Source organism: Rissa tridactyla, chromosome 3 (assembly GCF_028500815.1).
Source record: "Rissa tridactyla isolate bRisTri1 chromosome 3, bRisTri1.patW.cur.20221130, whole genome shotgun sequence".
In the NCBI taxonomy this organism is placed as follows: Eukaryota; Metazoa; Chordata; class Aves; order Charadriiformes; family Laridae; genus Rissa; species Rissa tridactyla.
In genome coordinates, this window is record NC_071468.1 from 72273570 (window position 1) to 72297424 (window position 23855).

At 38.5% G+C, this 23855-nt stretch overlaps 2 protein-coding genes across 4 annotated transcripts in view; one reads left to right on the forward strand and one right to left on the reverse strand.

The window, feature by feature from the left end:
* The window catches only part of CEP85L (centrosomal protein 85 like), a 152940-nt gene that overhangs the window by 91017 nt on the left and 38068 nt on the right, over positions 1–23855 (forward strand). The window lies entirely within an intron of this gene.
* Positions 1565–12399, reverse strand: PLN (phospholamban). The gene is made up of 3 exons (XM_054194338.1): positions 12113–12399; positions 6750–6784; positions 1565–4127 (listed from the first exon to the last, which is right to left on the reverse strand). The coding sequence occupies exon 3, from the start codon at positions 4001–4003 to the stop codon at positions 3845–3847; it is 159 nt and encodes a 52-aa protein (XP_054050313.1). The 5' UTR covers positions 4004–4127; positions 6750–6784; positions 12113–12399; the 3' UTR covers positions 1565–3844.

Sequence of the window (23855 nt, forward strand, 5' to 3'; positions counted from 1 at the left end):
ATATGTTGTTCTGGTTTTAATCCTTGCAATGAACAAGAGGTGTTCACTAGTCTCCTTCTGTAACCAAAACAGGCTTGCTTGTTTGTTTTTTCAGGTTTTAACATATAGGTCAAAGCTAAAAGGACTACATTTGTTGTTAAATAAAAGGTATCTGTGGATTTTGTAGGACTTCACAAATATTTTCTAATTGTATTCTGACAGACACTATTTATTAAGAGCCATACTAATGCAGGTATCTGGTCTGTAATCTATAGCATACTAGTATGCTTCCAGATATGAACAAGAATACTCTTTAAATGAATGTGTTCATTGCTATGCTCTGATTTTCTCAGAGATGATATAGGTAAAGTACATCTCGGCATGGGTGTGTATGTCTGACATGATTATTGTTCTGTGTACAATGGTAGTAAAACTTACATAAAAATTCGTTATGCTGAGGGCAAACATTTTGTGCATGTTTTGTGAAAAATCTGTTTAAGCGTATTTTACACTTGGTAAAGGCAGTTGTTGCTAAATGCACACAGAAAAGTTAATAAAGAAATCCAAGTACCTGCAGCCCTCTAAAGTGCCTTACTGACTAGTCGTGATCAGAACAAAGTTTCAATTCTGAAATGGGTCTTGCCTTCACCTAGAGGAAAATAGGTAAATATATCAATTTTCATTGAAGACCTGGCTGAGGAGGCACGTCTTTAAAACCAGCATATGCTTGTTCCTGATTCAGCTCTTTCCCAGTGCAAAGTTGCCACAGAAGTTTGTCTTTTTTTTTTTTTTTTTTTTTTTTTGAGAAAGAGTAATACCAGATTGTTGCCTGTCTAGCTTTCTTTATTCACTATCCTTGTGTGTAAGATGAACTTAGCAAAAAGACGTAGCCTTGGGTGGAGTGGAACAGAGAAATGAAAACTTAATCCAAGCTACATGCTGTGTTTGGAACTTTTATTATGGCTCATAAAGCCATACACAAAACTTACACTTTCACAAAATTCATTAGGATTGCCTATGTGCACTACTTGGTGAGTGTAAATTAAGTATGTGTAGGTGATCTGGACATCGCAAAACGGGCAAGATTACTGTTGAAAAGCAAAGCAGAATAAACAGAGGTATAAAGAATTAGAAATCTTTGTGATGACTAGCTCTTTTTCACATAACCGTAATGAGTAGATGATAGAATTCATGCTTCTTTCTAAATGGAATTGTATTTAAGTATCTTATTTTATGCATTAATATAATTTCAAGCAGTCACTTTAATAAATAAAAATACAGTAGATGTTAGTATTAAAGGCCATATAAGTATACAAAGAAGATTGTACTATATACAAAAGGTTTTATTTTTTTAATCTCTGGATTTGGTTGACATTTAGTTATGTAGAGGACAGTAGCAGTTTTTCAGATCAGCGGAACCCTAAGACACAAAAGATCCATACAGTACATGCAATTTGTCTGCATTGCCGTAAAGTAACAGTAGGGCTTCCAGTTTATTTATACTTTGGTTTTGTTCTTGTTTACTCATTGTTTTTTAAATAAATAATGGCTTTTCAGGTACCTGAGAGGAAAGTGGTGGGTTTGGTTTTATGAGGGGGGTGTGTGTGTGCGCTTTTATTTTTTTTAGCAATGCTTTACTTTGACTTATATATATTACTGGCTTGTGAAACCTACAATCCCATGTGTTCTCAGAATGTTTGTGCTGATATTTTACTCTTAAGACCTTTTTTCTTCACGAACTTTTCAGTACTGTAAAACTGTTGTCTATTTCCAATTGAAGTCTCTTGAAACACCTCCAAAGCAAACTAAAACTGGAAACCCTATCCATCACAGAAATACAGATTTAAAAAGAGAAGAAAGTAACTTTAGATTTTTCTATTTCTAGCTTTCCTCCCCGAAGTGCACTGTGTGTGTGGCTTTTCTTAAGAAGAAGGATTAATAGGGAAAGTGCGCTTACTAAAATCTCAGGCTTTTGTTAAAGTGGTCAGAATGCATGAAATGGAAATGAGATCGACATTGACAGCTTGAATCGGTAGCATCCATAACTAACTTGCAAGTGGGGTGTGTGTTGCCAATCTCATCAGTGCTTGCCCTAATCTTCATACAGTAGCTAATTAATTTCTTCTAGTGATTAACCTTATTTCAGAGGTCTGGTCTCAGCATATCTATTTGCCAGATAGGAGGTGCATCGCCACTGGACTTGCTTGCATTCCATTGAATACAGAGGTTTTTTTCAAAGATTTCTTCCCCTCCTGCCTAGCTGTTCACTGTCAACCTCTACTCATGGAATATTAAGTCTTGAAGGCAGAATACAAGATTAAGATAAACTTGTATTGATTTTCTGCATTCATCAGTAGGATTGTTCACACAGGGTGGTATAGAAAGGTGCCTGTTTAAAAAACAATAAAATGCCTGTTTGACCTCTGTCTGTTGATTCTTGAGCTTTCTTTAAATTTGAAAACCATATAAAGTTTCTAGGAATGTAGCTTAATACCAGGCACACCAGGTGTGGGAGGGCTGAAAATCTACTGCTCAGTTTTGTTACTGACAACTGCTGGAGTGGAAACTTCATCTTTTATATGTGTAGACTCTGGTTTATATGTTGAAAAGATATTTCTGCAATGCTTTCCCTCCTGTGCATAATTGGTTATAATTTATTTTATTTTTTATGTATTATTTTACAAAAACACTTGCTTGTTCTTTAACAGGCATTTGCAGTTGGAGGTGGTGATGTTACTTGTATTTGTATGATGCGCTTCAGTCATGTCAGTAAGGGAGACCGAAACCTTTCTATTTACCACATCAGAGGTTAACCATCTTGAGTGACATTGGCAAATACCAAGTTTTCTGTAGTTTTACACTAAGGAGATTATTGCTTAAATTACAGCAGGTCGCAATAAAGTTGTTGGAAGCCAAATAATAAGAACTCTGAGAACTATTTTTGATTTTTGAGTTGTGCGAATTGTCATGGCAGTTAAATGACTACAGAAAACTAAATCTTCGTGTCGTGGTTTGGGCTGGGCCAGCCACTAAACAAGCAGATTCTCTCTTTAAATACCAGTGTGATAGTGTCCATTTTTCTGCAAAATATAGTGAAAAAACTTTCCAGATGTCATGTAGTTCTGTAAGGATGCATCTAGTGAAAAATACTGTAAATGAAGTTGCCTTTTTTTCTTTAGGATCCAAGGGGGGGGGGTGTGTGTGTATATACGCACATACGTGTGTGTGTGTATATAAGATCCCTTAAGTAGGGAGAAAAGCATATGATGTAGTTTTTATTTTTGGGTTGGAAGACATTTTTCATTTATTCTTATATTCCCTTAAAGACACTAAAACAATTTGAATGCCTTCAGTTGATAATGCAGCACCTTGAAGTAAGCAGAGCAGAAATTTTCCTATGATGCGTTGAGGGCTGTGTGCCTGTATCTCTTCTTTGGGTGGACGTGGGCTGAATTTAGAACCTCTCCAGGGGATTAAGGTTTTTCAGAGAAACTTAAAAACGCTCAGTCCCCCAAAAAGTGAAGCTGCTGTTTGTGTGACCTAGCTAAAACATTGAGGAACTTACCAGCTCCATGAAGAGGCAGTGCTTTACCCCATTCAGAAAAGACATCTCTTGACTGAGATGACAAATTAGGTCATGCACAGCTTTGTAACAACAGGCTCTAAACACTGTTCTGGACAGAATAAGTGTGGTTTTAATACATGTAGCAGGTAGAATGAGAATAGTGCGATGGTTGGCATACAGCTCTAGTCCGAGTGCTAGCCCCTCTCACAAGAGGATCCTTGCATTGGGAGTTGCGGGTGTAGGTCTCTCTTCCCTTTCGGGTGACTTTCCTAGAGGACAGTGCAGAGAAGTGCTGGAACTTCAGAGGAGCATCACAATGATACAGATCAGCAAGAGGCAAATTAAAATCAGGCAGAAATTCACAAAGAGCTCTTGGAGCCTTTGGCGTGCTTGTGGATTGACCTCAATAGTTGAGGCTCTCCTCAGAGCAGAGCGGGTTATGTATTGGACCTTCTCCATGGCAACGAGAAAGCAGAGGGCACAAATCAGAGGTTTTAGGAGGGCAGGAAAGAAGAAGAGTTGTCAGGAACAGTGCGAAGTGCCTATTATCTTCTCTTTTTTGTTTTAGACAGCCTTTGTGGAGCTGGGAAAGCAGGAAAGTGAAGAGTTAGAAATGCTGAAGTAAAGAGTTTTGATGAGTGCAAATGGAGACTGTTTTAAAGTTCCAAAAAGCCTGAAGTAAACAGGTTGCCTTTACAATGTTTTTACTTTAAAACAGGTTTTATGCTGTATTGTGCTTCTCCTCCTGAAGGCTACTGAGCATTTGTTTCTTAGCAGTGGTGAGGAATGGTAAAATGGAAATTGTGGATACGTGGGATTTACTCAATCATTGCTTTAGATCCTAATCTTTCCATCCTTGGTGGAAAGGCCATGGATGATTTCCCTCCCTCCCACCCCTTCTTTAATTGTTCAAGCACATGTGAAAGCCTGATGATATAGCTAGACTCACAGACCTTTCAGCCAGGAGATCTGGAGATTGCTGCTGCCGGTTAGTGACCCGGGCAGATTATCTGATTTACCAGTATCTTAGTTGGGAAGGGAGGAAAAGAAATCTTGTTGAAGCATTTCCATTCCAAGTAGAAATACTTTAAGGTGTGCAATTAAACTCCGTGCATAACTGCTATAGGGAATTTTAGTAGTCAACAGACAAAGCAGAATAAGGACTAAAGATTTTTTTTTAATATATAGATGTGGGACTATGTGTTACAAAATGTAGGTGCAAAGGCAGAGGACTGCGATGAGGAACAAAGTAAAGTATGTATGTAACTTTGTCTCTTAAGTGAATACATTGTTCCAAGTATACCGCCCCCTTTTTAATGTCAGATGGAAGCACAGGATGTCAATTGTCTTAAAACTCCCAATAAGTAGTTATGGTGTAAAACCCTCCTGTATGAACCTTCCATGGGAAGAGGCTGGCTTTGATGTACGCTTGCTTAACGCGTAGTGGGGTAGATTCTGTAGGTGCTATTGCAATGTGGAAAATCGGGTTTTAAGATGATGATGATATATGCGTGTCTCAAACTGCTCCTAAAGCTTCGCTTGCCACTAGATGTTTTACGAACGTGTATCATGATATCTTTGACAGGAGGCTTCTCCTTGTCATATCTCTTTCTTTTTTTTTTTTTTCAATAAATGAAATTCCTGTCTACTCATATATGCCACATAAAAGAAAACCATTGCTTAGATATCTGCCATCTAAATTATATGAAGATCCTGACTGAATCGGGGATACTTTGTTGTCCACAAATTTGTCTTTAGATGGCCTAAAATGGAAAACCTTAAAATGAAACAGAAGTGTCTTTCAGACTCTTCTTTTTTTAGTCTCTTCACATGGGTCTGTAGATTCAAATAGTGCTGTATGAGTAGAATACCTGTGCTTTCAGTGGCAATGTTGGTATTTAAAAAGAGACTTTTAAAAGAAACCAGATTACACATGGATATTGTAATACCTTTAGGTGGTTCCATGTGATGACATCTCCTCCGAAAATTGAACTTCAGATTTTGTTATGATGTTTTGAGCTATAGTTGATCTTAACTTTATTGCAAATAAAACACAAACCAGGAACTTACTTTCATAGTGACTGTAATTTTTCAGCTTTGTTTGACTTTATGCTGTAGCTGTTTTCATCTATTTAAGCAGTTAAAGTGCTTGCCAAGTATATTCTGCTTAGCTCTTTGCTGATCACTGTCTGTCCCAAGTGCAGTAAAAGCAAGACATACACGGGAATTCTCAAGTGGCTTGGCTGACGGCACATTCATTCTCCCAGCCCAGTACAGACTGGGGTGCATTAGGCTGTTCATCCTCTTCTAGACAAAGCACAGTAGGTGAACCACTAACGGATTTATGCGAGTACAGAAAGGTTTGAGTAATTAGCTTGTGTGATGGACACTGCACAGAGAACAGTATTTTCTGAGGATGACTTCATCACAACTCACTATGTCTTTTTTTAATGCAGGGTGCGTGCAACCTGTGGGCTTTGGGTTGTGCGTGACCTGCTGCAGCAACATAACTGTCTCCTTCCTGGCTGCCCTCAGACGGGCTGGAGCAGCATGAGTTTTTACCTGCATATATGCACAATAAGTCCATTTCTGTCTACGGCATTAGATTTACATTATTTTACATATGCAAGCAGCTGCACTGCTGTGCTGTTGCATATGTTTCACTTGTATGACTCCAGGGGCAGGACCTGGGGCTCTGAAGTGCTTCTGTAAAAGGCAATATTAGCTGGTTGGGCATCTTAGATGCAATGAGAACACAGGTGAGGAGAGATGGTGAAATCTCTTGGGAAGGGAGAAAAAATTATTCTTGCCTTTAGAATGGGTGAGGGATGTTTCTGAGGGAGCAGACAATAGGTCAGAAGGCTCAATCGAGCTGTCACACTGATATTAGCTGTTTGAACATACATTGCCAGACAGGCGATAAGAAAGGATCTTAAAAAAAGGAAGGTAGTGGAAGTTAAAATGTCTACCTTTTATGGCTAGAAAACGGTAGGAGGGATCAGAAAGGGTCAAAATAGAGTAACCTGGTTTTCTTGATTTAAAAGCTCATATGGAATTGGAAATTTCCAACACACCTACATGTTGTTTTACCTACTAAGCCTGTTTGTGGGAGGAGTTTTCTTATCAGCAAAGAAAACAAATTCTGTGTCTGTATTTCAACAAGTTTGTCTTTACAAGTGCATGGCTTCAACTAATAAACACATACCTTGCTTGTTAATCCTCCATGGCGCTGTCACCCACCTAAAGTGTGCATAAAGAGAAACAGGATTCAGTAACACAGCTGCATATGGGTGGCTATCAAGGTCAAAATGGACAGCCTGAAAAATAATTACACTGAAATGAGGGCTTATCATTACCACAAATAGTAGCTATTCTCTGCTGTTTAGACCCTGGCTGTGTTTTAGGTCAATATTTGGAAGTATTATGCATGCACGTACCACTTCTTGAAAGGAAAGAGCAACAAAAGGGCAAGGTATAGTTGACCTTTTTTTAAAAATCAAATGGTATTGCACTCATGTGTGACAAGACCAGGTATTGCACAAGAGAAACTGTTAGCTGCATTGCTGTACAGTTGTGTGTTTAATACAGTGTTGTTAATGGACTGGAAAGGCTTGTCTTATGCATAGCGCGAATCTGCAGGAAGCAGTCACGTGGCTGACCCCATATGTTACTGTGTAGGGCGTACCCTATACCTGGTGCCCTAGAATGAGTCACCGATCACAGTTATTGCTTCCTTCTGCACTGACATGTGACTGTTTCCCTGATTCGTATTAGGTTATTTTTATCTTTGTTCCTGGGTGTCCTTCACAATGAGAGGAGGTATGTGACCAAAGTGAAAACCGTGGGCCGCGCTTGTTCCTGGTGCAACTGCATTGACTACATTGAAGTCACACAGGATAAATTTGGCTCCTTTGGAAATGCCACAGCAATTTTAGATACAGCCTGTTTCCTGTCATATGTTTACTAAATGCAGCAGTGATATCAGTGGAATAGAAGAGGTTTGACATGTTTGATTTGTTGCTCTCCCATACGACCAAGTGAAGCCCTGAAAAGGCATTGTTAAAAAGTAATATTGCATAACAGTGTATTGCATAGATTTTTACAATATGTCCCCAAAACTCAGTAATTCGGTTTCATCCATTGAAAAGAAATATCTTAATAACCATAAACATAGTGATGCAAAAAGTACCATCAAGTTATGTGATCCTTGGTCTAGGTCATGTTTAGAACTGTTACCAAAAATTACCTGGCCTAAGAAATTCCTGTAGCTGTTTGTATGAGCAGTATGACACTCTTAGGCAGGAAGAGGCATGTTCACAGGAGGTAAGTTTAAAGATTTGTGTGTATAGTGACAAGGCAAAGAAGAACTCTGCATGCAGGACTAAATGCAGTGAGTTAAATTGAACCTGGAGCCCTTTGTCACCATTGTCTGTGTATTCTGTGGCACCCACAGGAGAGGATATTGTGGAGTTCTAAAGCTGTGCCTGTGCACAGCAGCTACAATTGATGTGTAGGCATGCTTGACTGTCCTGTGTTAATGTATCGATCTTATTCCAAGTTGCATTGCTTTGTTCTGAACCCTGCTGTAAAATTACCTCCTCATCGGCGGTGTGGAGTCACTGCGGTTGAGACCTCCAAGTCTGAAAATCCTCCTTTTTCATATGAGGAAGATGAGGGGTAAGAAGCAAGCGAAGAAGGAAGCAGTCTGAACTATCTCTAGAGACCTTTAGAGTGTCTCAGTGCTGACAGTTTAGTTCAGTAAGTAAAAATTTCTATTGATGAAGTAGAAGTTGCTTACAGGTTTTCCAGTATAGAAGTGATTTATGAAGGTATGTCATAATTTTTTATTTTTGTTCTTTATAAAAAAAAAAAAATAGTATGGAGGTGACTTGCTAGGATTTACCCCAATGGTTGGATTTTGGATTTACCTATGCTAGGGGTGCACAATTCTGTTGCTTATTCTGATTTTAAGCTGAGAGTTGCACTAGGCAATTGTGTCAGTGAAGAAGGGTATTAAGGGTATTAGCCAATTCAACAACTTGACTGCAGAAAAAAGAATGTTGATTTTTTTTTTTTTAAAATTTGTTTTAAGAAGAAAGTGTAAAAGGAAAGAAAGAACTGGATGACAGAAAAAAAGGCCGGGATGGGTGAAGGCAAGAATGCAGACAATAGTACAGGAGAGGACAGCAGAGGGAGGAAAGCAGAAGAAGAAAATGAACAGAGGAAGAGAGAGGAGTGTGGAAAAAGAGCAAGGAATTGTGCAAGGGGAAAGAGAAGACTACAGTTGGAATATATTGTCATTGAAGAGCACTAGAGACTGACTTGTCAATCACATGCAGAAAACATTTCCTTGAGATGGGGGAAGAAGCAACAATTCAGCTCACAGAGTATGAGAAGTGCTAGTAACAGGAAAAGCAAACTCATTTTATCCTTTTTACCATTTGTTTTAAAGTCTGTTTTGTACTGAAGTGTCAATATTTTTCATTGTATAGGAGAGGATAGGAGAAGGTTCACACTTTAATTTAGATTCTTTTTTTTTTCCTACCCCTCTTATTAATTCATTCCTCTTACAATCTTCCTTTTGATTAGCTTTGATGTTCTCAGTGTTTCAGATGCAAGACTGCCAGTAAGAGCCTTTACTGGTGTTTCAGGTCTATGAGAATGTGACAGGTACAGAAATTAACACTGATGAGTAGTTGAACATGCCTGGTTTGGCATTTTGTTCTTTGGAAGTTACCCACCTACCATGTGGATTTTTCTGTGTGCTGGCCCGTAAGAGTAGTCTGGGAGCTAAAGCTTTCGGCTAGTTTGTAACTCTGGGTTAAATTCCCAGCAACTGCTGCAGGAAGGTGCAGCGAGACCTTGGGCAGGTACTTCAGCCTCTGTACTCATCTGTTCCCCTAATCAAAACAAGACATTTAATAACTGTATACTTTTTCCCATCTGTTGGTATGATTTGCCTTTTACATAGTAACTTTATTTTAGGAAATTAACTCCTTCCTCCACTGCATGCATGGAGTAGCTAACATCTTGTAGTTTCAAGTTGGGTTTTAGGTTCTGGTGGTTCATATGACGCTGTTTATTAACAGGAAATGGGTTAAGTGCAATTTGAACTGTAGTAAAAATTAAAATACATCTAGTATGTGTAAAAGGTAGAAGGGGATGTTGCAAGTTGTGTTTTTAACCTTCTTTGCAGCTCAGGGGACAAGGAAATGGCATTGATTGAAAGAAGAATATAGTAGATAAATTCAACTTCTGAGAAGTAACTTGATGACAGGAAAGTCCCCTTAAGCCATGTATCGATCTCTAGAAAGCAAAAGCAACCTTCCAGTTCTAAAGTGTTTTGTAGTCTAGGGAACATAACATTACTTTCCTGTGGGATGTTTTGTTTCTCCAGTTGGGGTACTTTTCTATTTCTAAATCAAATTATTCTTAAAGCAAATAAAAAGCTGCTATTTAGCTCTGTAGGTGTATCCCGTGCGTTTTTGTTTGCTGATAGTCTGAAAAAAATCGGTGAAAATCACCTTTATGCTCTCTGATTACAAACTGATTTTAGTGAGTTTCATATTGTACAATGAAGATGCTATATTCCTAACCTCTTCAGAGGATGAGAAATGAATGCAAATTTTTAAAATAGAAAAGTGGTATATACATAAAACTGAATCTAAATACAAATAATATAGTTGTCTTGGCAAATGAGTGCTTAAAAAAGGGCAGAAAATTGTTATTTGCTGTAAATTAAATGCAGTATTTCACATCTGATTTGTAACATTTATCACCTGCTATGTAGCACGTGCTTCTGTCGTGACTGTTGGTTGTTGTTACTCAGGGTTTGGATGTCTGTGACATGAGATGTTATCGGTGTGAAATTTTTAGGTTTAACTTAACAGCTGAACCACACTGTCATCTACTTTAAATTACCTAACTCTGTGATGGGATAGAATTAAGATAAACAGGTGTCTATCCTGCTGTAGCTATGGATGCATTCCAGTAAAGAGCTGCCTACAGCAGTTAAGTTTCCATGTGTATCTTCAATCTGTGTGTGTATGCGTAAACTCTGTATTTTTAAAGGTGCGCGTATGCAGTGTATGTGTTAGGAGAGAAGGACTTTCTGTGGTAGAATAAACCCAAACTCCTCTCTTCACTTGAAACTACATTTTATGTTACTTTAGCCTTGAAAAAAAAATAAATCTATATGGCTGTCTCAGAATCGTTTTGCTCATCGTAGGCATTGGTTTGAAGGCACTGGGAGGTGTGAAGTGCTGCTTCTACCTACTGGAAACAGCTTCTACAGAACTTCATAACAGGTTGTTTGCCTTAGGAGGAAAAGGACATCCAGATACTTCCAGTACTTGTCTATTCAAGACTGGCAGAAGGCTGCTGAGCACAAAAGCAAGCACCTGCATATATTTTTTCCTGATGCCTACGAGTCAGTAATAAAAAAAAATAAATTAGGTGTGTCTGTTCAATAACAGGGAAAACACACCTCACAAAATTAAGGTCTATATAAAGTCTGTCTTTTCTAAAACCAGAACCTTAAGTAGACATAAGTAGTAAGGTATAAATTGATGGAAGAGGGGAACGTGATTGTAAGGACGAGAAATTTCTTGGAGACTTACATATTAATGAATCATATTCCTTTTAAAAATATTTGTATATCTGAATATTAAAATGTCCTGTATGTGACATGTTCCTGTTTAAGATGCGCTCTTTTTTGTTTGCAGTGATTTTAAAGCTGAGGTTGTGTTTTGTTGTACAGTGTGTACACACTTCCCTTAGTTGGAAATAAATTGATTACTTTTTGCATTCAAAATTCAGTTCATGATGTTACAAATCCTAGGTAAATTATTTATCTGTTACTAGAAGCATTCTAGGACAAGTTTGGCAGTTACAATGACCAGCAGGAGAAAATAAACCTTTAAAGAAATTCACAGAAAAAATACTGTATGAATTCTGTATCTTCAACTGCAGTTTGAGTAACATAATACAATTATGTATTAATACAATTATGTATTAATAAGCCGCTAAATTTTTTTTAATTAAGAGTACTTTTTCATCACAGAGCAAAAAAAGGTTTGTTCTCTCAGCATGTTGGATCGGAAAAATGCTTCTCTGAGTTAAATGGTGAAAGAGCTTTCTCTGGATAGGCAGCTTTGTGGAAACAAAAGCGTGTCTACAAAACTTAAAGTGAATTACTCTTTTTGTGGATTTTGTGTTATAAAACCAAAACCCAAACATATTAAATTTGAAAGAGAGACAAAGGTCTGAGGAAAATAATGAAAGCTTCTCACCTTCTGGTGTAATGCTACCTGTATAAATCATCCTACTTAAGGACAGCTAGCGTCCCACCAGCATGTAGAAAAATCTCAGTTGCCTTTATTGTCCCTAAAATATGTCCCCCGCAGCATGATATTTTCGACTCAGAGATGAAATGCCTGCATTTTCATATTTTTTGATAAAAAATAATAACCAGCTGTTAATTTGAGTAGAGGAGTTTTTGTAGAAAACTACACCTAGACTGCTTTGCTGTAAGAATTAAAAGCATAAAAGAAGAGAGAGGTTCCTTACCTCTGGCGTGACTGTTAGTGAAGCAGAGAGGAGCCTGCTCAGGGCTGTGGGAAGTGTCTGTAGATCTCTGGCAACTTGTCCGAGTCTGTGACTAAGTTGTGGGAACAATTGAAGTAAGTTGAGGGGAAAAAATAACAAAAGTTTCAGAGGCAGGACTCCCAGTGTCATTCAGCAGCTCACAAATTGTGATTGGTCCCATTTCTGCCTTCTGACACAGGCAGTTGCTCCTCTAAACTTGTTCACAGCAGTAATATATTAAACATGGGCAACATCTTTCCTCTGGTGAAGGGAACTGTGTGCCAAGGAGACCACCTGCGCAGCCACAGGATGAAGGAATCTGGGAAGCGGCACTCTTCAGTGGGGTAGCGAAGGGAGCTGCTTGCTTACAGCCTGACTTTTCTTAAACAAGAACTTAAATGGGAATTTTTTCACGGAGCTGCTTTTGGATGTGCTGCTCTTGCTACAGTAATGTTTATTCATCGTAAAAAAATGTAAATCTCTTGTGTGGGTGAACACATTTCACATGGGCTTTTGACTTGGAATGATTTTCTTTTGTACAAGGGGTTTCTTAAACTACACTTTCAGCATATATCATTTTGATAATTTTGTTATGCTGTAAACTGAATACCAGCTGTGTATGATGTGTGTTTTCCAGTGCTTGAACTGAAGTAATTTTTCTGTATTTCAAGCTTCTACCAACCTTTCAAGTTAATTTGTGGGTCAGAGGATTATTTTTTTTTTCCCCCAAATAAAATCCATCTCACATAAGTTAATCTTTAAAACACCCCCCGCCTTTTTCCTTCCCCTCCTTTCCCCGCCCCCCACCCCCCGCTCCCTGCCTTTTGTGGCTGGAAACTATCCAAGTGATTTTTGAGACCCCCTTCTGTTTGTTTGGATAGGAGTAGCAGCTGGATGGATAACTTTGCAGGTTATCTTACGTATATTATCCTGTGTTGGGAAATGACAAATGAGACCACAGTGCATATATGGAGTAGGTTTTGTGCGTCTGGGAAGTGGAGGATTTACTTGGATGTGAAAGGACTGAAGTATTGAGGTGTGTGAGCATCCAGCATCAGGCTTTGTACGTGGATGCTACTGACAGCACGTGCCTTTGCCCAATATTTGGAAATTGCAGGCAAAAATGCAAAAGCTCAGCCTAACTCTGAACACTTAGAGATCCAGTTTTGACAATAATAGTTTAACATATATTAGTGCTTGGCTTTGAGCAGGAAACCAGACATGGTGGTCTTTTTTTAGTTTGGGGTGGTTTTTTTCATTCCCCTGCTGTGATACAAACCTGCAAACCAGGGACAAAAAGACGTTGGAGGTGATGTACCACCTTGTTTCAAATTGAGCTCTATTTTTAGTTTTGTAAATAAGGTTTAGTTCTTCTGCAATGTTGGTTACAACATAGTTGAAGTTAGAAACTCAGTTTTAATATAATAAATCTACCTGTGTTATCCTTTAATATCAAATGCAGGAAATATAGGGTCACATATTTCAGTTGGAAGCTAACTGAATATCTCCACAGTAAGGAGTGATAGTTCTTTACCAGTGCAGAGGGTTTCATAATTTACTTATAATGGCATTATTAACATTATAAATCTATCGCAGTCAAGCAAACTGTGTTTGGCCTTTTTATGAGGGAAGTTTCGTGTTTTTATTGCATGCTGTCATCCAGCAAAAGTACTGTTATCATTGCATTGTTTGCTTTTTATAAGATGTAATGTGAAACTGTTACTATTGAAATTCACCCCATACTTTGTTATTAAAGTCCAACGCCCAGCACTGCAGTAGCTGCAATGCGAGTTCCTCCCTTTTACTAAGTCACTGTAAAATTGTCATGTTATTTAGTTACTCTACCCCAAATTCTCAGCTTTTTTTTGTTAGTGAATTGGACCTAAAATCATCATTTAGGCGCTATTTAGAAATGAGATGCCTTAAAAGAATGCTGATTTTGTTTGTGAGCTGCTGATGCAGTCATAGCTTAGCCACCTCCTTAAAGAATGATACTTAAATATGCAAAGTAAGGCATTAGTTAAAATAGTAGTATTTCATTAGAAATATAATGCATGCCTTCTGTATATGTCTAACTCAGATAAGAGATTTTAATATGGAAAATATTAAATAACAATAATGTACACAAAATCAGACCACAGGGATGTTGTAGATCTTGGTGTTGATGTTGTTTCTCTGACAACAAGCCTGTTTGGGTACCTTCTCTTGAGAACATATTTCTGCTTCAGTTTAGTATCACTCCATTGTGTAATTCCAGGGACTTTAGTGGGCTTCTGAGGCAGATGCCAAAGTGCTGCTCACAGGATTTGTCAATCTGAGAGGTACAGACAGTATATATGAGTGCATCATTATACTGTTTGCTTCACCTCAGGGTGAATGGGTCCAGACATCCATGGATATCAGAAAGGAAAAGATTTAAAAAGGGAATCTGTGTTGGAGGTTCTGGTCTGCTTTATTTTGTTCTGGGGAACAAAAATGTGCAGCTGTTGCTTGCTTGACCTTAAATGGAGATGATCTGGGCTTTCTCCAGTGGGATTAGAAATCTGCCACCAGAGCATGTTTCTTCTCATAAATTTATTTAGAGATCCGGTTGATGTTTGGGATAGTGTCCAAAAAGAGACATGTTATACTTCAGCATACCAGCTCCTTTATTTAAATAATAATTATAAGACTTCTATTCACATTAGTGATAATTTCCTGGACTATTTTTGCCTTTTATGTCTTAGCTTTTAAAATTCCAGCTGTAGACACTGGCCACCCGTAAAATCTGTGTCATGAGCTTGAAATGTCAGTATCTGGTCTGTTAATAATCCATGACTCTGCATACAAATGAACTGTTATCCGAGCTCAATTACTCATAATACACAAGGAAAGAAATTCACCAGTAAGTCTGAGTACTCTGGTTGGCGCATTATTTCATGATGCTGCTGCAGTTTTCTTTCATGTTGCAAGTGTACCTCTATAATATCACACTTCTAAGGTTCTTGGTTGCACATGAAAATTAAGAGAAGGGAGAAGCAGATGCTCCCACAGGTGTGCACTAGTTTTTGTGTGTAGGTGATGGAATAGCACATTTTGGTATTGAAGCTGAACACTAAAATGAGATCTTTCCTTTTTTGTAACCAGTATTTTTCTGCCCCGATTCTGATGCTTCCTGCAGCATGTGTAATTGCTTGTAGCCATCTAGGTATCAGCAAATGTGGCTTATGAGACACTTTTTGCTAATCTTTGCTAAGGGAAAGGACCCAACTAATGCATCCTTCAGTTACATTAGGTTGTATTAGACCTGCAGTACAAAAGGGAGATGAGAATTTCTTCTTCCTTCTAAAAACACAGGAAAAGCAATATTTTCAGCTGGTGTGAACAGCATTCCAGATTTACACCAGGTAAGGTGATAGCCTAATCAATTTGGAGATAGTAACTGTTTTTTTATGCCTTTGAGTTTTTTTGCTTGAGTTTGATAGATTTATAGCCTGTATGTTTTACCTCATGCCTCCTTTAATCCCTATCTGACTTCAGTGATTCTCACTCACGTCTGGAATCTCAATGATTTCTAGATGTATGGGAACAAAGTTGCCTTTCTGAGGCTGCAGATTTTCCTGCTTCTATAGTGAGACTTACAGTCTCTGTTAGCATTATAGGAAACAGCTCTTCTGAGAAATCTAGGCTTTGCGTTGTGTTATTCTCCTCTGGGACAAGAAGTATTTACTTTTCCTAAGCATTGGACAGTCATTAAACTAAAATTAGTTTGATCTTCACGTTTTGTTCTTCACTATAAACAAGGTGAACTTACTTCTTGAAGCTGCAACTTGTGAAGTGTACCATTGCAAAGTGATTAAAAAAACTGCATAAAATAAATTAATAGAAAACTATACAACTTGGGCTGAAATATTTCTCATTTTGGGAATGCTGAAGTCTCTGGCAGGACTAGTCATCTGATTTGTTACTAACCAAAGACATTTTTGGAAAGGTCAGCTTGAATGTTTTCATTTCAGTCGCTGTTACTGGCATGAACTTTTAACCATGAAAGCAGATCACAGGGCTCAGAAGTATAATACCTGTTTATTGTCTTTAATGCTTTGACCCAATGTTAGAAGTAGGGGAACATGAAATTTTGCCTGGCTCTTGCTCTGAAAATCCAGTGTCCTTCCTCTTCCATACCCCCGTAGGGAGCACTTATTTCACTTGGAGGTAACACAGTTAGCACTGACTTGACCCATGTAGCTTTTCTATTTTGCAATAAAATATTGACAGCACAAAAAACCATGCTCTTTCAAATACCTGGTTGCTTTCGTATCAGTGAAGTGTACCTTTTTACTAGATTAATGAAGTTCAAATAATTGAGTAGTAGCAATAAATTGCAGTGCCGCAAAGTGTCTTCAAAATAGCAACACGGTACAGAAAAGGAAGTTAAGTGATCTTCATTACAGTGGAAGGTTTTTTATTTCTATTAAGTGCCTGTGAGAACTGTATTTAGGTGTTTACTGGTGTCTTCAATTGGTTAAGCTGAACAATGTGCTTTAGGTGGTGTGCTGAGATCCTTATACCTAAGAAACTGTGTTGAGTGTCTTTGAGATAAACTGTTCTAGGAAGCACAGAGATTAGTTGTGTTATTTGACATGTTATGAGTGATGGATGAATGGCGGGACAAAGGCATATGAAGGAGAGATAAAGTTGGAAGACCATGTTCCAGTTGCCAAGTGGTGGTGCTGGATTATCTGCACTTAAACAGTAACTGCAGAATGGAGGAGAAATGATGGGGGTTTAGATTTAGCTGCTACCTATCTTCAGCTGAAGGTTGTCGTAACAGAAATGCATAAACATTGCCCGAATGATGAATGCGTTAGCAGCATTTAGAAGCTGAAGGATTCTCTTGTGCAGAGTGACCACCCTCATGTAGCATGGAGGGGAAGCTTGTAGACCAATGGCCTCAACATCTTGCCCAACTGGGATCTTCATTTGGATCAACGTGGAGATTGCTTAGATCAGACATTAAAGGGTCTTCAGGCAAATTTTCAGTTGGTCCTACTTTGACATGTGCATATGAGAAATGTGAACCAGAAACGCCTTTCGTTCTTATGGTTCATGTTAAGAATGGTGTTTTTCTTTTCTTCACTTATTTCTTTTGCCCATTGCCCTGCCTTATTTCTGGGAAGGTGTGTGGGGGGAATGGAGTAGCTATAAATAAGACTAGCACAATTCCCATGGTGAATATCAGTTATCTATCACTTCATTTCTTTCTTATATGCATTTCGTAGCTAAAACACTAAGGTAATTTTTTTTTTTTTACTTCATCAGAAATCACTGAAGTTTACTTAAATATCAGAATGTTCTTTCCCTCTTCAGAAATGAAGTGCTGTTTCCCAGTTACGTATACAGGGGAAAAAAAATCCTATATTTTAAAAATAAAATTACGTTTCACTCCTAGCAGCCCAGAAAATTACGATCCCAAACTCCATTATTTAAGAAATTGAGGTACAAAACTGTGGGGTTGGTTTGTTTGTTTGGTGGTTTTTTTTGGTTTGGTTTTGTTGTGGTTTGGTTTTTTTCCTGTTGTAGACTGTGCCCAAATGAAAACATTGCTCTAATCCTCTGGGTCACACCATCTCTGAGTAGCAAGAGCAGATTTCCCAGTCTTGCAAATACTTTCTATGTATTTTGTTACAGGCAGCTGCTTCCTCATGGAAGTTCTGTTGTCACTCACTGGAGCATGGAAATTTTGTCATGTATAGTCTCACAGGTTCTTTTGGCTGTAGCTGCCTGGCCACCGAGATGATATGAAGGAGAGCTTTTTCTTATTCCTTTTATGACTTTATTCTTACAGAAGAAACTATTTGCTTTCCTCTTTTTGTGGCCTCTATTGAAAATGAATTGGTCCTGTGGTTCTGAAATACAGGCCTTTGTATCCATTGGTTATATGAGTATTTGATATAAAAATAGTACTGACATCTTTGAATTAGAAAATGAAAACAAAGGCAGTTCATTCTGAAACATGAACTTTGCCACCTTCTAGATGAGCGCCTTCTTCCGTAGGTTAAGAAGTATACGAATTAAGGATATAGTGTTTTACTTGATTAGTTTTATGTGTTACCTATCACTGTGAACAGAGTATGTACTTGGTGAGGGGAAGGGAAAGGAAAAAAAAGGGGGCATTTCAGTGTAAAAAGGGTCTTCAAATATGCTTATAGGGTTATATAGCTGAAAAACACACCTGCTTGAATATTCAGTATGACTTTTTCACTGTGTAGGACTACAAAGGCAAAAGTATGGAGGATCTACTAAGGTCCTTACCTGAGCTTCCTGGTGCTTCTTTCCATCTCTGAAGAATTTTGCAGATTTCCATTCATCTAAAACACCTTAGTAATGACAGTGCAGCAAGGTGAATTGAGAATTAGCAAGCCTTTTGAATTTGCCTAGTGGGTAGAGTATAGCTTAATGGAAGTAGCAGCGGACTGGAATTTGCAAAACGATGATTATGAATCTTATCTGAGTTACCAGATTGGCGCATGTTTCTTTTGATTATTTTTTATTTTCGAAGAATGTAGGAAAGCTATTTTGAGCTTCAGTCACAGAAAAACTAAGCAGAGGTGTACATACAGCTCTGAATTAGGTGTTATTGAACCAGCTTTTAGTTCTTTCCAAATGGTTGGTATTATTACAGTATACTAGGAGGGGTTTGCTGCAGATGCCCCAGTTCTATCAGAGTGACTCATCAGTACACTGGGAATTATTTTCCCCTCTCATTCTCTCAGTATTGGACACAAAAGCGAGTCTTCAGCTGGAGTGTTAGGAAACCTGCCTCTGTGTGTGACATTTTCTAGCATGATGAAAAATAGATTCAGATCTTGTCAAACAGAATGTGCGCCTTTATCTCCATTTTGGTTCCAAGTATGTTCTGGATGGATAAGACCCTGTTTTTCTTTTTAATACAATCGAAAATGTCATTCAACACATGTTTATTTTTCTTTAGGCAGGGATAGTCTCATTTGTGTTTGTTAAAACCAGTATTTTGCTTACAAAATGGTTTCCACACTAGAGAATGTGCTGTGTCTTGGTGTTCTTTGGACAGCCTTGGACAAATAGTCTTTGCTCTTGTCTCAGTTTCTTTTCTGTAGAATGAGAATTAAACGACTAGTTTCTTTTTAATAAACTTTTAGACCTACCTGTGAATAGTACTAATTGCTGATGATGGAAGTGATACTTATTTTTTAGCGTGAACTTTGTCTACTCTTTCTGCTAATATTAAGAAGGTGCTAGGGCTCCCCCCCAGTTTATCTCCTAAGGAAGGAAAACACCTTCACACACTGACACGGATGTTCAAATGCACCCTTACATCATACTGCTACTTTTGTTAGAGACAAGTGCGTTTCAAGTACCCCTCATAAACTCAAGTGGGAAAGGTTCATAATCTGGATTGAAGCCAAACAGTTTAAATATCTGTCACTTATTCCACACACAAATTGTGTGACTACCTTCCATGCTTGTGTGGTTCCCAGTTTCACAGACAGTCCAGTGTTAAACTGTCTGCATTTCTTCTACTTGTCAGTGATGCAGAGGTTTCAGGCCAGGATTTTCAAATGTCTGAATTTTGAGGCGTGAAGCCTCTTTAATTCCCTCTGAAATTTAGAAAGTCACGCAGGTACACAGCGTTGCCATGAGAGTTAAAAAAAAAAAAAAAAAAAAAAAAATTTCCCAAAATTCTGGGACAAGTGACCGAATAATTGTTTACATGATGATATGTGATCCCTGTTGTACAGGGATGGTGGTAAAATCCCTGCTCGAAGCAATGGAAATCTTTTCACAGTAGGTCCACATGCTGTCCTGCTTGCTTTGCTGGATGAACAGCACCCAGCACAGCTGGTTCCTCCAAGGGAGAATTCCTGCAGTGGAGGCAGAAAACATGAGTATGCTTCTAACTTTTTCTATCTACTGTAGTTTTCGAGGTAGTCACGAACAAATGTAAATGAGTACTGTACTCATGTTGTGCAGAGCTCTGACATCCATAGACCTTATTATCTCTGCATGAGGCTGTTTTTGTTGAGAACTTGTCTTCCAATCTCCAGTATGGTGGCTTTACTAAATCCCCCACTTGCTGCTGTTCATAGAATATTCTTGTATTTTTTCCTTATCTTTTTTTAATCTATGTTCATGGTAATGAGAGCTGGAGAAGAACAAAGATGGGGAGGGATTTGCTTGTGTGTCTGTTCTTTATTTCTGCTTTATCAGACTAAAAGGGAGTGGAAAACAGTATGTTCCTTCCCCGTGTGCTATCAGTTGTAACATGTACTGAAGTTGCATCTGCAAAACTGGAAATGCAGAGGTTCCAGTAATTTGGCCAGACTCCATTCTTTCTTTCTGCAAGTGCCCAGAGAGACCAGTTCTGGATTGCCATTTGTAAATAAAGTGTGCTTTTGTGAATTTTTGTGAATATTTGGGTTTGTTGTCATATAAATATTTTGAACATTTCCACTGTATTTTTGTGGGAGTTTCTTCTTTCTTTTTAACTTTGGTTAAATCTGGTGAACATTACAGTCATGGCCCCTGTCTCTCTTAAAGTCTTGAAAAGCTAAAACAAACGGAATGCAGAGGAAGAGAGGCCCAGTTTTCTGGTTCAGGGGCCAACACCCTTCACAGAATCTAAAGACCCTCCATTTGAAAAATTGAGACCCTTGATAAAGAATTTGCAGAGCATCGGTTTTGCCCAAGTGTATGCTCCTGCTTCACATTAAATTCAGAGTGACTTACCTCTCTTTTAATGTTTGCATGTTTTGTTAAGAGAATCTGTGCTCATTGGGTGTTTCTAAATTTTCTTCTCCAAAGTTCTTTTTTTTTCTTTTTCTTTTCCTCCTAATATTCACCCAAGTTGCACTCTCTTTTCATTATCTTCTTGTTACAGGATCCTGTCCATTTCTGTGCAAGACTAATGGCCAGCTCTACTCATCCTTGCAGAGTTCCTGCAGGCTGGCAAAAAATAGTTACCTTTTTGCTTGCTTTCTAGGTCACTTTTTTGCATCCACTCTTTTTTGCCCCTGAGCAGGAGTAGTAAGTATTGACTGAGCAATCAGCACTGACCCTTAGTAAACTGGTATTTGTAGATGTTAGCAATGTACATTTAACATAAAGGTTTTTATAAACAATCAGAACTTGGCTGAGGATGCCCGAGTGCAAATGACTGAGATATTTGACTTTTAGGGGTGCTTCCATTCATGATTGATTTGCAACTTTTCTTGTCTTCCCAGCTATTCCTTTTTTCCAATCTATTTCTGTCTTACTTGTACAGTTCATAAAATTTTGTATTGAATAATGTATGTCCTACATTTGTGCAGCACTTAAAACAATGGTCATCTTGTGGGCTTTGAAAAAACTATAGTCACTTTTTGGTCATGCTGCTTTCCAGGCCAGAATAGGAAACAAAAAAATCAATTTAACAGTGAAGCTTTCATTAAAAGCTTCAACAAAAAAGAAAAGGTTAAAGTTGTTCTCCTTGTAGAAGCTCTCTTTCATCTCCTTTTTTTTTTTTTTTAATTTAGTAAAGAACATTTGAATTTAAATGCAATGGGAAGATAAAATGAACACTTAATAAAACAAGTGCTTCTATACTTAGGAAAGACCCAATTGTTATCAGTGGAAAATTCCAGGCACTGTTGCTTTTAACGTCATATTAAGTGGCACCTAGAAGTGTTTTGTGTTCATAACATTTGCCAGAATATAAATGGAAAGGATTTCTGACAAAAATAATGTTGGTGTTGCGTGGAGTATAAAGGAATGTTATAACAACACATAAAAGCAAGAGAAGTGTAATTGTTCATAGGAAGATAAGCAGAAGAGGGTATATAATCCAGCCTGCAGCTCTGGGAGTGCCGGTTTCACCCTTTAAGAACACAGTAGCTTAAAGGTGGCAGAGATGAGAAAGTCAGGGAGGACTGTTGAGTGGCTGCAGCCGCTTGTAATGGGGCTGTCCTTGACTTGTACAGTAACAACAGGCATCCGTAGGGGTCTTGCAAAGTCTTTTCAGATTGACTTCTTAGTTTGTTGTTTGGGGCTTTTGCACAATTCCATCAAGGATGCTAGAGGGAACGAAAGCTTGCCAGTTAAGTGGTGGCCAGCCTTCCGGTTCACTTCCCTTACCAATCCCCTGTTATATTCCTGTTTTACTCAGGAACTCCTGCTGGATGCAGATTCTGAGCACATACAGATCTTTCACACGTACAGTCTCTGACTGTAGGCTGGGACTGTGCTGCTGGTCCTGTGCGTGCTCTCATAATTCAGATAACCAGCACAGGCAGGACTACTTTGAAAGATAAGAAAGTGTGGGAGACTTTGGTTTTTATTCTCTTATGCCACCTTCATGTGGAAGTTCCTTTTTTTGAACTGATCGCATATCTAAACACCAGGTCTTGGTTGGTAACGTGACAGCGTCACAGCAACTAGATAGTAGTATTTTCTTCAGAAGCTTAGAAAATACTCAATCCCATAAACTGATGCTTTTGGAGGGCTTGGCACTGTCTGGAGTTGAGATAATTCAACTTGTGGTTGTGTGTTCATACTAATCCAGCACAAAGCTGTGCCACTGCAAAACTTGTTGTCTTGTACGCTGCTTTTCCACGTAAGAGTGTGTGCCAGTGCTAGATTTCACATGGCCTTGTACAATGAATCTGATAGGAGCCTGACCTAGATACAAATAACCTTCATGTGTATGGGATGGAGGGAGAGTGCAGGCCTGGAGCTGTCAGGAGGGAGCTGAAAGGTATGAATGCTGAAAGTGGTGAGAAGGGTGAGAACAGGCCCCCCCCACCTTTGATAGCAGCATAAATTTATGCCATGTTTAAGTGACCATGTGATTGCTATCAAAACCCTGTAACTATGCCATCAGTAGCAAATTTCTGCTTTTTCTGCACACCCCCCCACCCCCCACCATGGTGAATAGCATACCTGACCTTAGCATTTGTTTTCTCCCCTCTCTCAGTATCCCAGCAACCATGTACTCGCTATGCTTTTCTCTTAGTTCATTTGTAAGCTGTTGTGCTAAGGGATCGTGTCTTCCTCTTGCTGTGGTTATCAGACCTGACCTTGGTAAAGTTCAGAAGCCTCAGCTGCAGTATAAACAGCGCTGGGGAAGAAGTAAATTTACAAATAACAGTAACTCGTAGGACAGTCAAATTCCTCCCTGGCTTATGTGGGTCAAGTCCTTGAGGTCTCTAATAAGCATGTAATGCCTTGTGTGCAATGGGAATTTCATTTGTGAAGGAGGCTTCGGCAAACATTCTTGAAAAAAGTGCCGTGGCTAGAGGGAGTACTGCTTTTACGAGGCATTCTAATGCTGTTACTGTTTATTCTTTTCTTTTTTGAAAGCTTTCCACTTTCTAAAAGATACAATGATAGTGGCATTGTCTGCAAATAGTCAGTATTAGCATTTTAATTTTTTATTGGAAAAGCTTTAAAAAGTCATACAACAGCTGCAGTAATACGGTTCCATCTAACGGAAGAGAGGCATGTTGCACACACCCCCCCCCCTTGCAGAATAGAACAACTCATTATCGCAGTTTTAAACACTTGCTGCAAAGAGGAGGAACGTTTTAATGATAATAGTTGCTCTTCCTTGGGAAAAATCTAAGCTGTTTAATGATAATAGTTGCTCTTCTTTGGACATGTTCTACTATTTCAGTGACTTTCTGGTAGTACAATGCCTAGAACCAAACACGTTCTTACAGCTAGGTTTATGCCA